At 40.7% G+C, this 12567-nt stretch overlaps 1 protein-coding gene across 6 annotated transcripts in view; it reads left to right on the forward strand.

Annotated features, from left to right (window-relative positions):
- The window catches only part of Fam114a1 (family with sequence similarity 114 member A1), a 74449-nt gene that overhangs the window by 37915 nt on the left and 23967 nt on the right, over window positions 1-12567 (forward strand). For 5 of the 6 annotated variants that reach the window (XM_033758763.1, XM_010625096.3, XM_010625097.3 and 2 more), the window contains 4 exons: window positions 5069-5182; window positions 5304-5410; window positions 7476-7610; window positions 12150-12302. In XM_033758763.1, the coding sequence (XP_033614654.1) occupies window positions 5069-5182; window positions 5304-5410; window positions 7476-7610; window positions 12150-12302 (509 nt within the window). Of the gene's footprint in view, window positions 1-3581; window positions 4018-5068; window positions 5183-5303; window positions 5411-7475; window positions 7611-12149; window positions 12303-12567 lie in introns of those variants that run through there. The other variant, XM_019207618.2, reaches the window with a different exon arrangement.

Consider the following 12567-nt stretch of genomic DNA (forward strand, 5'->3'; position numbering starts at 1 on the left):
ATCAAACCCACAGTGAGATACCACTTCCCACTGTGACTATTATTTTTTTAAAAATGAAAATAAGTGAGGATGTTGAATAATTAAGAAACCATGTGTGCTACTGGTAGGAGTGTATAGTGTTATGCCCTGTAGAAAACAGCATGGAAGTTCCTCAAAAACTTAAAAATAGAATTACTTTATAATCCAGCAATTCCTCTCTTAGATGTATAACCCCAAAATTGAAAGTAATATCTTAATCGATGTTTGTTACACCCGTGTTCATAGCACCACTGTAGCTAAAACAATGGAAGCAACTCAGACATCCATCGACAGATGAATGTATACACAAAGTATGGTGTTGATTATTATGCAACATTAAGAAGGAAGGAAATTTTAGCTGGCACATGCTAAATATGGACAAACCTTGAAGACATTATGCTAAGTACAAAAGACAAAATACTGTACAATTCCATTTATGTGAGGTACTAGCAGTATTTGTGTCTCTGCGATTTGGGGTGGACCTCACAAAATTATAGAAACACAAAATAGAATGATGGTCACCAGGGGCTGGATATGCTAAATATGGACAAACCTTGAAGACATTATGCTAAGTAAAATCAGCCAGTTACAAAAAGACAAATACTGTACAATTCCATTTATGTGAGGTACTAGCAGTATTTGTGTCTCTGTGATTTGGGGTGGACCTCACAAAATTATAGAAACACAAAATAGAATGATGGTCACCAGGGGCTGGTAGGAGGAGGGGATGGGCAGTTTGATGAGCATAGACTTGCAGTTTTACAAGAGACAAAGGAATTCTGAGGCTGAATAATGGTGACGGTCACCAAACCGTATGTATTTGGGACCACTAAACTGCAAACAGTTAGGGTGGTAAATTTTATTTTTTGTACATTTTACCACAAAACATTGGGAGTAAAATCAATCAGATATGCTATGGAAATATTACGGGGGTTTTGTTTATGTTTTAAAATACCCACTTTTTTAAAAAAAGTAAATCTTGTACTAAAAATAAAGCAATCTGAAGAGGAGAACTCTCCTAAATAGTTAGCTGATACCCTTTTTGGAGTTCATTAGTGAATGAATCCCATAGAAAGTACCCATGGAGCTACCCAGTCATCCATCTTGCTATGTAGAACTGCTTTTGCTCCCTGTTTATCTCTTGGTTAGAAAGAAGCTCCCACCACCAGCACATTGTTTCATCTTTCCACTCAATGAGTCTTTGATTTTGCTAGAATTCACAAGGTGAGGGCGTAGTGAACTAATGCCCTTTTCAGTGTGTATCAACTTTTTTTTTTTTGGTACCAAGGATCGAACTCCAGACCTTGCGCTTATATAGAAGCAGGTAGCAGAACCAGTGAGCTCAATCCCCGGCTATAATGCCTTTTTCAGGAAGAAACTGAACTGATAAATAAGATTGCACTGCACAGCCTGCACAACACAGAGATAATCCTGAAAAATCAGGCTGTATCCTCCAAGGCAGGGTTGGGTGGAACAGGGCCAACATAAGGTTTCCACAGAGATGTGACCTTCATCTTACTCTATAGCCAAGGTTCGTTTTAGAATAAAAATCAAGTTCATTTTAGAATAAAACAGTGTTTTTAAAGCAAGGATGCTCCTGACCAAGGATTTGATTTCTAAGACATTATAGAAATAATACTTAAATGACATATACAACTTGCTCAGTATAACATAGTGATTATATACAAGGACTGGGCTGGAATCCTGCCTCTGTCACTTGCTGGTTGTGGGACATTTAGTAAATGATTCCATCTCAATAGGTCCAGTTATGGGATGGACAGTAAATAATAATATCCCTTACTTCATCAGGTTGTTGAGAAAATTAAATGAAATAATTTACACAGAAAATATTTATTACATTTCCTGGGACATAGTAAGTACTCATTAAGTCTGTAGCTAAGGTTTCACTTGTGAACCCCTGGAAAATAGTTGTTACAATCCTTTCAGAAAAGATGCAGCCGCAGAGGCTCAGAGAGGCTAACTAGCTTGTCAACACTACACAGCTGGTGAACGGGGTAGCCAGAATACCTCCACAAGACTCCAGACTCCTAAGCCGGGCGTGGTGGCACATGCCTGTAAACCCAGCACTCAGGAGGCTGAGGCAGGAGGATTGCTGTGAGTGCGAGACCATCCTAGGCTACATAGTGAGTTCCAGGTCAGTCTCAACTACATAGTGAGACCCTGTCTCAAAAAACAAAAACAAAAAAAAAAAAAACAAAAACAAGACTCCAGACTCCTGAGTTTAGGTTATTTTCCATTAGAGTATAGGTGACAAATGAAACATTAGCCAGTTATTTAACATTTGTTTTAAAATGCCATGGTATCATAGCATTTAAACAACATTCTTATACTTCTTTCCAATAATCACATTTTCCTGCAAGAAGAAAAGGAGAGGCTACTCCATCTTTAGTCCGTGAAATTAAGAGCAGTTTCATTTCTTAGGCTGCTTAAGATTTGAGATAACATGAAGAAACTTCATAAGCTACACCCTAGCCTGTTACTCATATTTATTATTTTTCTCCTACTAGTAGAGTTCAATCAATTTCCCTGAAATGATCACTCCCAGTCAAAAGTTAGCATGACTCCATATTACTATTTCCTTGTTCTGGGCACTAGATGTCACACTAAGTAAAAGTTTAGAAGTCACTCTCCAAAGCAGGGTGTGGCATTAGTGTCCAAACCGTAGCTATGAAAAATGACAAAGCTTAACTTAATATTTCTAGTGGAATACAATAAAAATGTACTTTTACTAACAAAAATACTTAGAAAAAGAAGTGTTAATCAGAAAATACAGTTGTAGTAGCAGCCTATTTTTCTGTCTGTTAAATAGACACACTCTGCTTCTGTGCACATAAAAATGATATTTCCTTCCATAAGCAGAGTGATTTTTTTAGAAGCAGCTTATACATTTATGTTCATAGTCATTTGTGTTCTGAGATGGTTAGAAGCTGTTATTCCTGCAGAGAACTGGACATCACCCTCTGTTGCCAGGAGTGGAGAAGGTGAAAGAGGAGATAATGACTATGAAGCTAATTAAACTATGAAATGATTCTGGGAGTCACCTTTCTGATGGCTTAAGCAAATGGTGCCTCCCAGCCTCTTCAAAATCATTTATTCCTTGATTTTGGCTCTCAGGAATCTAGGTGAGAATCAAGGGTTGCGATTTGGACATACATTTTTCCCTTTTGAAAGTACATGTGCTTTCTAAAAATGTGAAGGAATGTGGATTCAGTATGTTAATGAATGAGATGATTGTGTCCTATCACTTAACTGTATTACTGACACTTCAGTAAGTTTTCACCAAAATGCTTGGAATTCATTGGAATCCAGAGAGAATTCATTCAAGTCTTAGGTTTAGCAGTTTCTTTTTTCAAGGAACTCAGTCATGAGTTTGAACTGTGTCTAGTGACCTGCAGATAAGTATAAACATATTTCTACTTGTAATTAAAATTGTAAATAATGTTTCTTAAGTCTCACAGGTTTCTAAGTAATGTATAATGACAGGCAGTTGTCACTGGATATAATTGGTAATAGTGCTTTGTTTGTATTAAGATTTCTCTGCTGAATAGAGTTATAATTCAAATATTACCCTGGGTTTAGGATTCATGCATGTCTTTATCTTATTCAAGACATAGACAACTGATCATTTCAAGTGCATTCTTATTCTGTGTGATTTTATTGAGCCCTTGAATCCTGTTGTGACTTGGGACTTTCCCCCAACATGTTAACATTGCTGCATTCTTGTGTTTAGCAACCTAAGGCCCCTGAAGAAATCTCACTTTCTGCCTGCGAGCCGAGGTGGGTGGTGAGCACTGGTTTGCAGCCAGCCATGCTGTGTCCCCTTCACAGGACCAGGCAGAGACTGTTCATTCCTTCATTGGGTCTGGGACTCAGAAAGGCTCCAGCCCATCAGGGGACCTCAAGGAGAGGAAAAGCTCTCCAGAACAAAATACAGACAAGACAATGCTCTTCCAAGTCAAGCGTTGGATTTTGTTCAGTGTGAGTAGGAAGGTCCACTCTGCATTCACCCATGGGTGTTGAATCCCCGCTGCTCCGGGCTCTGAGGGATGCAGGTATTGCCCTGCTCAGATGAAGTAAAATCTGTGCCCTTCAGCCTGACTTGGACCATAACTGCCTAAGACAGTTTGTTAGCTGTTGGTGGCCTTTCTCATTTTCATTAACTTGCCTTTTGCTGTGGGGATGTTAGCTCAGACCCTCTGGACTGATTGACACTTAGAAGGAAAACTCAGCCTCAGCTGATGTCAGATCAGCCATTTAATGTGCTAGGCCTGTAAGCAACCAAAAACTGAGTGACCTGTATCTGCTATAAGGCAGCAGCAGAGTCAAAAGGGTAAGAGAAGCACACCATTCAAAGACACTGTCTTGGGTTTGGAATCCTAGGTTAAGAGCCAGACACTGTAAGAAGCAAAAGAGAACAATAAAACACCTGGGAGCACTCTACACATATGAGGTGAGATTTTAGAAACACACAATGTTTTTTAAAAATGTATACAATAAAAGACACATGACCATTAGTCCTCCTCAAAATACTCTCTCACTTTGAATACACTTATCCCGTCATTTATGGCCATGTGTCTTTTACTGTAATAAGCCTTTTATATTGAAACGTTCACCATGTTTCCCAGTCATCCCTTGTATTTATCCTATTTCCTCCTCACAGAAATCCAGCAAGAAAATATTCATGGAGAGACAAGGTAACTTCTTGAGGTCACTCAACCATCCAAAGTCTTTGCTTTAACTACTTTCACTCAGTCAAAATCAGGATGAACATCTACAACTTCACACAGCTTTGTAAGATTAGCCAGAGACCTCACAGGTGCAAGGTCCTAAGTTTGTTCCCTGGTACCCCCCCAAAAAAGATTAGCCACAGAAATTTCAGGTAGTGGATTTTTTTATCTTCTCTTTTTTGTTGTTCTAGTAATGGAACCAGGCCTCTGGCATGCTAGGCAAGAACTCCGCCACTGAGCTACACCCCCAGCCCAGCCCATGGGTTTCTAATGTATATTAACCCTATATTTATTTCTGATAGGTCATGGCTTGACAGCAGTCAAAGAAAAAGCTGGGGCCACCCTGGGGATTCACAGTGTAAATTCCGGATCTTCCGAAGGAGCCCAAACTGATGCTGAAAATGGAGTTCCCGAAAGTGAGTACAGTGTTGTTGACCTTGGACGATCTTGGCTTCATTACACTGTGTGCACATTCACATGGTTCCTAAGTTCACATCAGCAACACAAACTCCAACAGGATTTATTTCCATTTTGCAGACGTGACCACAGATCAAAACCCTGCCGGAAGCACCCCCACCTCTCCTCCAGTGGGCTCTGGCTCTCGGGGCATGCTCTCCGCCCTCACCAATGTGGTTCAGAACACTGTGAGTTGAAAGCTGCTTCCTGTTTTCCCTTGTGTCTCCTTCTTTTGATGTCTCTGTTTGCCAGTGACCTAGATACATCAGAGAAAAGATGGCCTTGCTCGTGCCTTTGGATTATGGTTTTGTTATACTTTGTGCTTCAGAGTAGGTGTAACCTGGGATCCAAAATAATAGGGCAACATGAAGTACAGTTTGTGTTTCAAAGAAAAGAGCTGTTCAGAAAGTATATTTTTCAACCTGATTTAACACTGTCTTTTTCAACTGCTACAAGGACAGTTCCTGGTTCGGGGAGAGAATACTCTCTGGAAGAGCTGAGACAGCTGTTTTTTCTGGATGTGCTAGATCTGGAACCCTCCATTTAAAAATAATAATAATTCAAATCAAAAAGGACCAGCAGTTTGTCCGGGGTAATCACCCAGAATGTTTCTGAAATGTTTCCAGATAACTAGGATTCACATTCCTTCCCCATTCCTATGTTCTAATTCCCACTCTCTCCCTTCCTTGAATAATGCTAAAATTAATCCCTCAAGTCCCTGCTTCTCTCCTTTTGTTATTTATTTTAATTTAAATTGACTTTTTGTTGTTGCTTTGTGGTGCTGGAGATCAAAGTCAGGGCCTTGATGCAGGTGCTAGTTAAGTGCTCTACAGCTTAGCCACACCACCAGCCTGGGTTTCTTTCTTTTCAAACGGATAATTATCTGCCTCCTTTTCTTCCCCCCAATACTGGGGATTGGACCCCAGTCTTTCCAAAGACCTCCATCTCCAACCCTTTTTTGTGTTTATTTTTTTTATTTTGTATTTTGAGTTAAAATTCCAAGTCACTAAATTGCCAAGGGTGGGCTTGAACTTATTATTCTCCTTGCCTAGACACGAATGCACTACCACTCCCAACTGTGCATTTTAAAATCTGTTTTATAGCATGATTATTGATTGGCTCACATATTTGAATTAAAGTCTGAATATTCAAGATGGAAATGATTAATAAACATTAATTCAGTAAATTTGAATGTTGCTACTTAAATGGTGAATTATGAAGATTGGAAAATGTATATAGATAACAATGAAATAATAAAATGTGTAATTTTCACATAAGGTGGGAGGGAATACAGCACAGTGCATATTACAATCACAGTGACACTTTTGGGGCCTGTGTACAGAGGCAGTTTCAAAGAAATGATCCAGTTCTATTCCCTTAAACAGATTACATAACTCCTAGTTGTTTTAGTTTGTTTGGAAAGAAACAGTGCTTGACAATGGGATTTTCAGAGTGATAACTGTATAACAGAACATGGAAATCAAGCTGTCTTATTTCATTACTACATTAATTATCTGTGGTTCTTGCTTTTTCTGAAAATATATGAGCCATCTGAAACAGCCTGAGGGTCCTATACTCCAGGGTTCTAGATTAAAGAATTTCCTAAATTGACAGGAGTGTTTTACATTTTAATAAACTGATCCAAGTAATTCTATTACTTAGGTTAAAATTTTTAAAACAAAAACAAACAACTGGGGGCAAGGGATTTAGCTCAGTGGTTTTGCTGCCTGCCTTGCAAGCACAAGGACCGGAGTTCGATACCCAGTACCAAAAAAACAAAACAAAACAAACAAACAAAAAAAATAGCAATTGGGTCTCTGCTAGTTTTATATCTTACATACATATCTGTTCATCTGTAGAGAGCCAGTGAAAGTAATCCCTAATGTGCTTTGGTTTTCCCAAGCATCATTTTTTGACAATGAATTCTTTTTTTGTTCTTTCTTTCTTTTTTGGTATTGGGGTGGAACTCAGGTCCTTGCTCTTGAGGCAGGTGGTGGAACCACTGAGCCAAATCCCCAGCCTCTAAGTGTCATTTTTTAATAACACTGCATACCATACAAATTATACAACATGTGATTTTCAAGGGAAAAGAAAATAGGATTAAATGGATGATAAATCTCTTGATGAGGAAAAAATTGTGACTTTATATTGATTTTAATATTTGAAGATAGTGCCAGTTTCCTAGGAGTTGCTGACTGCTGCAAAACAGCAAAATGTAGAAAAACTAATCTCATGCAACTGTCTCATCTGCAGGGAAAAAGTGTCCTAACCGGAGGCCTTGATGCCTTGGAATTCATCGGCAAGAAAACCATGAATGTCCTTGCAGAAAGTGACCCAGGGTTTAAGCGGACTAAGACACTCATGGAGAGAACCGTTTCCTTGTCCCAGGTTGAATTATATACTTGTACATTTTTCTTCTTTCAGTCAAGAAAGCAAATAGATTTTTATTTCTCTTTTTGGATAGATCTTTTAAAGCACATGTTCAAGTCCAAATGGCACCAAAAGAACAGAAAGTGAAAGTTGAGTTTCTGACACGCCCCTTTTCCCAGCCTCAGCCTCTTAATTCCTCAAGGGAGGTGACCACCATTAAGAATTCCTTATGTATGCTCTCAGCTCTCATACAAATACTTGCGCGTGAACATGGAGATACATGTATGTGAATGTATAGACAAATATGCATATGCACGTAGGTACTGTTTCCACCAACTGATAACATACTTGTCACATTGTTTTGTATTTTGCTCCATTTGTTCAGTAATTTCTTAGGATTATTCTATTTATGCCATCGTATGTATTCCAGCTCTGCACTTATTAATTGCATGGCTTTCCGTGGGTTTCTTAGAATAGAACCTAACACAATACTGTGTGTATACATATATCGAGAGGGATGTATACATTTTATTTCAGTTAATTTCAGTTAAGACAGTGGTGATGTAAGAGGCTGTGGGACTGAGTCCACAAACTTGCTAACTGTGGCTTTTTGGCTATAAAATGAAAAATCGGATTGGGTTAGTTTCCTAGATTAACATAATTTTTGTGCTATCCTCACAATTTTTAATCACATCCACCTTTGGTCCACTGTTAAAAGGTGCACTGCTGGGAGCAGTGTGTCACTAAGGAACCACAGTAGTAGCCTGCAGTGTTTGTTCACATCTGAGGCACTGTGGCAGGTGTGGCACGGGACACTCAGCACGCCCGAGTGGGTCAGCAGGTCGCTACACTGACCTTACAGGAACACCACCGACTTGGCCTCCCTCCAGATAGTGAATGTTCATTCCTTCTTCATTTACTCACTCATTTCACAGATGCATTTTGTTGTCTACACTGTGCCAAGTACTGTTTCTCAGTAGCCGAAATGAATAGAAATCTGTATCTTGAAGGAGCTTTTGTTCTGGGGAAGACATACATAACAAACTATCTCATTTAGTAGATGATGAGTGCTGCGGAGCAGGAAGATGTGGGAGGAAGGAGCAGGTAAGTAGTAACTGTGATGGTGAGGGGACAATAGAGACACGATGGGATGTTCATGGAGACAGTGACATTGAGTGCAGACATGAGGGGGAAGATGGGGCTGAGCATGCAGACACCTGGTTGAAACACATCCCAGGGATAGGAAGAAACTCAAGCAAAGGTCCAGAGACAGGAGCTTCTGGTAGCCACAAGGGGCCAGCAAGGCTGTCACATGATTCAAAGCAATGAAGCCGGGTGAGAGCTGTCAAGGAGGGGCCAGAGTGGTGATGAGCACAGGCGATGGCGGATCACGGAGCACACTGGTGAAGGACCTTCAGTTCTTCTCTTAGCAAAAGAGGGAATCTGTTGCAGCATTTGCCTAAGAGGAATGACTGGAACTAACTTGTGCTTTGAAAGGATCGCTGCAATTACTATGTTGAAAATGGACTGGAGAGGAGAGATGAGGGCACGGAGACCATTAGAGGATGTATCACTCTAGTTCCCCCCAGAAACAGATGTTGGGAAGGGCTGAGATACGAAAGGGTGCTACCAGGGGAGGTTCCTATGTGGAAGAAAGCAGGCAGGGACTTGGGAAGCCCGGGAGAACCATTAGACCAAGATGCAGGTCTGACCCCAGTGAAGGAAGAAGGGGAGAAGAGAGCTGGGAGTGTCCAGACGATGGGCTGCCTAAGCAAGGTTGGGCAACGCCTTGGCAGAGTCCTTCAGACAAAGTCTGCTGGCAACAGTAGGGGGAACTCAGTTTACCACAGCAAACAGATTTTACAAAGAGGTAGGGGATGGGAGTCCCCAGGTTCCTAATACAAAGAAGCAAAACACATTTGAGGTGATAGGCCAGTGACCCTCATTCGATCATTATGCTTGCACACATGTATCAAAGTGTCACTGTGCCTGGTAAATCTGTACAACTATTACGTATTCATTTTTTTCAAAAGAATCCACTGGCAATAGAGCTCCCATCTTCCCAGGAACAGGACAGCCTCCATGCCCAGTGGGCAAGTGGCTGGCAGAGAGGAGCCTGGGATGCCACAATCTGGATTTCCAAGCCCAGAAGCTGGAGCCCTTGATCCTTCTGCTCCCTGGAGTAGGAGGTCCAGCCACAGGGCTCACTCACACACCCACCCCAAGGAGCAGTCGGTGCAATCGAGACGGTAGATATGGGTGCTCAGAACAGTATGGCAGCTCTGTAGGTGGTGATGAATGGCTGGTCCTGGGTATCATTTTAAAACAAATCCTGATTTTCTGATGGAGAATGAGCTGTGAATTAAAAGGAGTATCAGGGATGGCTCCAGGGCCTTTGGAGCAACTGGAAGAGTAAAGCTGCCATCATCCAAGGGAGATCTGCTGTATTTTTCCCTTTCACACTAGAGGAAACTGTTAGTTTTCTGACAATGGAACAAAATACCCGAGACAAATAACTTAAACAGAGAAAGGCAGGTCACAAGTTGAGCCCACCTGCGTAAGACCCTGTCTCAAATGCAGAAAATAAAAAAGGGTTGGGGATATAGCTCAGTGCAAGGGCCCTAGGTTCAATCCCTAGTACTGATTCATAAATAAATAAATAAGAGAAAGATTTATATTGGCTTATGGTTTCAGAGGTTTCTGTCCATAGGTAGCTAGTTCCATTGCTTTGGAAAGTGCCTCATTGTAGGATGCATGTGGTGTGGATGCTGCTCACCTAAAGCAGCCAAGAAGCAGAGAAAGGGGAAGGGGCTGGGGTTCCAATATCTCCTTTGAGGGCACACCCCCAATGACCTTACTTCCTTCCACTAGGCCCCGCCTCCTATAAGTTCCATGACTTCCCAGTAGTACCGCAGGCTGGTGACCAGGTCTTTAACTCACGAGCCTTTGGGGAACACTTCAGATCCAAACTGTAGCAGAAACATGACCATAGGAACCCAAAATGTTCACACACACACTGTCTAAATTTGTTAATCTATCCCAGCACTGCAGAGAACATGCTGTAAATAACACAGGGACTGCGTGGCTCTTGGTTTCCACTGATTTAAGTAAGCCTCCATGGCTTACCTGCCACAGGAATTCTTCCATACCAGCATTCCTTCCTGCTGTTTAAATCCATCTCCATCTCTTTTCCAGAGGGAAAATAGAGCCAGCATCTTTTAATTCCACCCCCCACTTTTTGAGGGAATCCTAATCACTCTGGAGTGATGTTTCCCCTTTACTTTCCATTTCATCTCTTCTTTCCTCTGTCCCATGGTACAAATTTAGAGATGGAAGTTGATGTAGAAAGGAAGCAATCCCAGAGCCATTTGGCTTTTTTATGTTCCCACCACCAGACCCTGATATCAATATGGGTAGTTGTGTTTTATTGCAAGTGTTAAAACTTCCCAAAGATGGTTTCAGTAGGTTGTTTTGGAAACTTTAAAATGCAGAGCTGTACTATTTAGTCCTAAAGATAGATAGGAGAGAGAAATCTTTCTACAGCCCAGTGGGTTCTTGGCTAACAACCTTAAAAAACCAAAAGGAGAAGGAGGCTGATTGTTTTCTTGGCACAGGATAAACACCAGGCTCTATTCTTGAACAATCTTCCCTGTGTCCTTGTGGTTCTGGCCAGAGTATTTATGGTGCTCACCACAGGTATTAAAGGATGCTATAAACTTAATGCCCCAGTAAACTTAATGAGAAATCAGATTAAATGCTTAGAATCAAAGAAAGCAAGCACAGAAAATTAGGACTGGCTGATAGACTTGTATTCATTTTGTTGTCTTTATTTAAATAACAAAAAATAACTGGTGAAGCTTAATGTGAACAGGAATTCAATTCAGCCATACTTTTGGAGACCTATCTGATCATCTGCTAGATTATTTATATGCAGTATATAGTAATAAATCCATTATGAGTTTTTATTTTTTTCATTGAACAAAATTTAAAGGGCTGGGGATTTATCTCAGTGGTTCCACCACCTACCTTGCAAGTGCAAGGGCCTGAGTTAGAGCCCCAGTACCCCCAAAAAAATTTTTTTAAATAAGATAACAGAGAATCAGACTAGTTTATTTCTGGAAGTCTGCTAGGTGTAGATTTTGCATTTAATCCTGTCACAAGAGATTAGATTTCCTAAGTGTGCTTAAAACTTGCTCATTTTAGAAAATGTGAACAGTTTAGAAAAGAAGAAATGCTACCACATATGGGAGACACTTAAGTGGAAACCACAGTCAAGCTTTTGGTGAGGTTCTTTCCAATCTCTTATCCTTGGACATAGAAGTTTTGCTTATTTTTTCTTTCCTCATAATGAAAGTATAAAATTCAAAATGGAATATTATTTAAAAATTATCCCTGACATCAATCAAAAAATAACTTTTTAGAAACTCCAGAGTGGCCAAAAGCTACCTTTCCCAGTTACACAGTCAGCCCTGTGCTGCCCTCCTCCACTCCCCCATGTCTCTCATGGGAAACAGGGCTCTAAGTGTAGGTCTGTGTACAACTTCTGTGTTTCTGCAGATGTTAAGAGAAGCCAAGGAGAAGGAGAAGCAGAGACTGGCGCAGCAGCTCACGGTGGAGAGAACTGTGCACTACGGGATGCTGTTCGATGAATACCAAGGTTTGTCACACCTGGAAGCCCTGGAAATTCTGTCCAATGAGAGCGAAAACAAGGTACTTCTTCACTGTCATTTTCAAGAGTGTGCTTACTGGAGTGTTTCCTTAAATCTGAAAGCAATGGGAAAAAGTCATGAAAATATTGCCTTTTTAGAGCATCGTTATTCTTGTGCTAAAGTTATAAGTACAGTGCAGCCTAATGAGCCCTCAAGCTCATGTAATTAATTTCCTGACTGTCCTGTCAAATTCCGGACAAATTCCGGCAAAGCCCCAAGAGGGCTTGTCAAGACACCATCCCTGCCCCTAATGCTATAAATGGCTG

This window comes from Fukomys damarensis, unplaced genomic scaffold (genome assembly GCF_012274545.1).
Source record: "Fukomys damarensis isolate Sample0158 unplaced genomic scaffold, DMR_v1.0_HiC HiC_scaffold_35, whole genome shotgun sequence".
In the NCBI taxonomy this organism is placed as follows: Eukaryota; Metazoa; Chordata; class Mammalia; order Rodentia; family Bathyergidae; genus Fukomys; species Fukomys damarensis.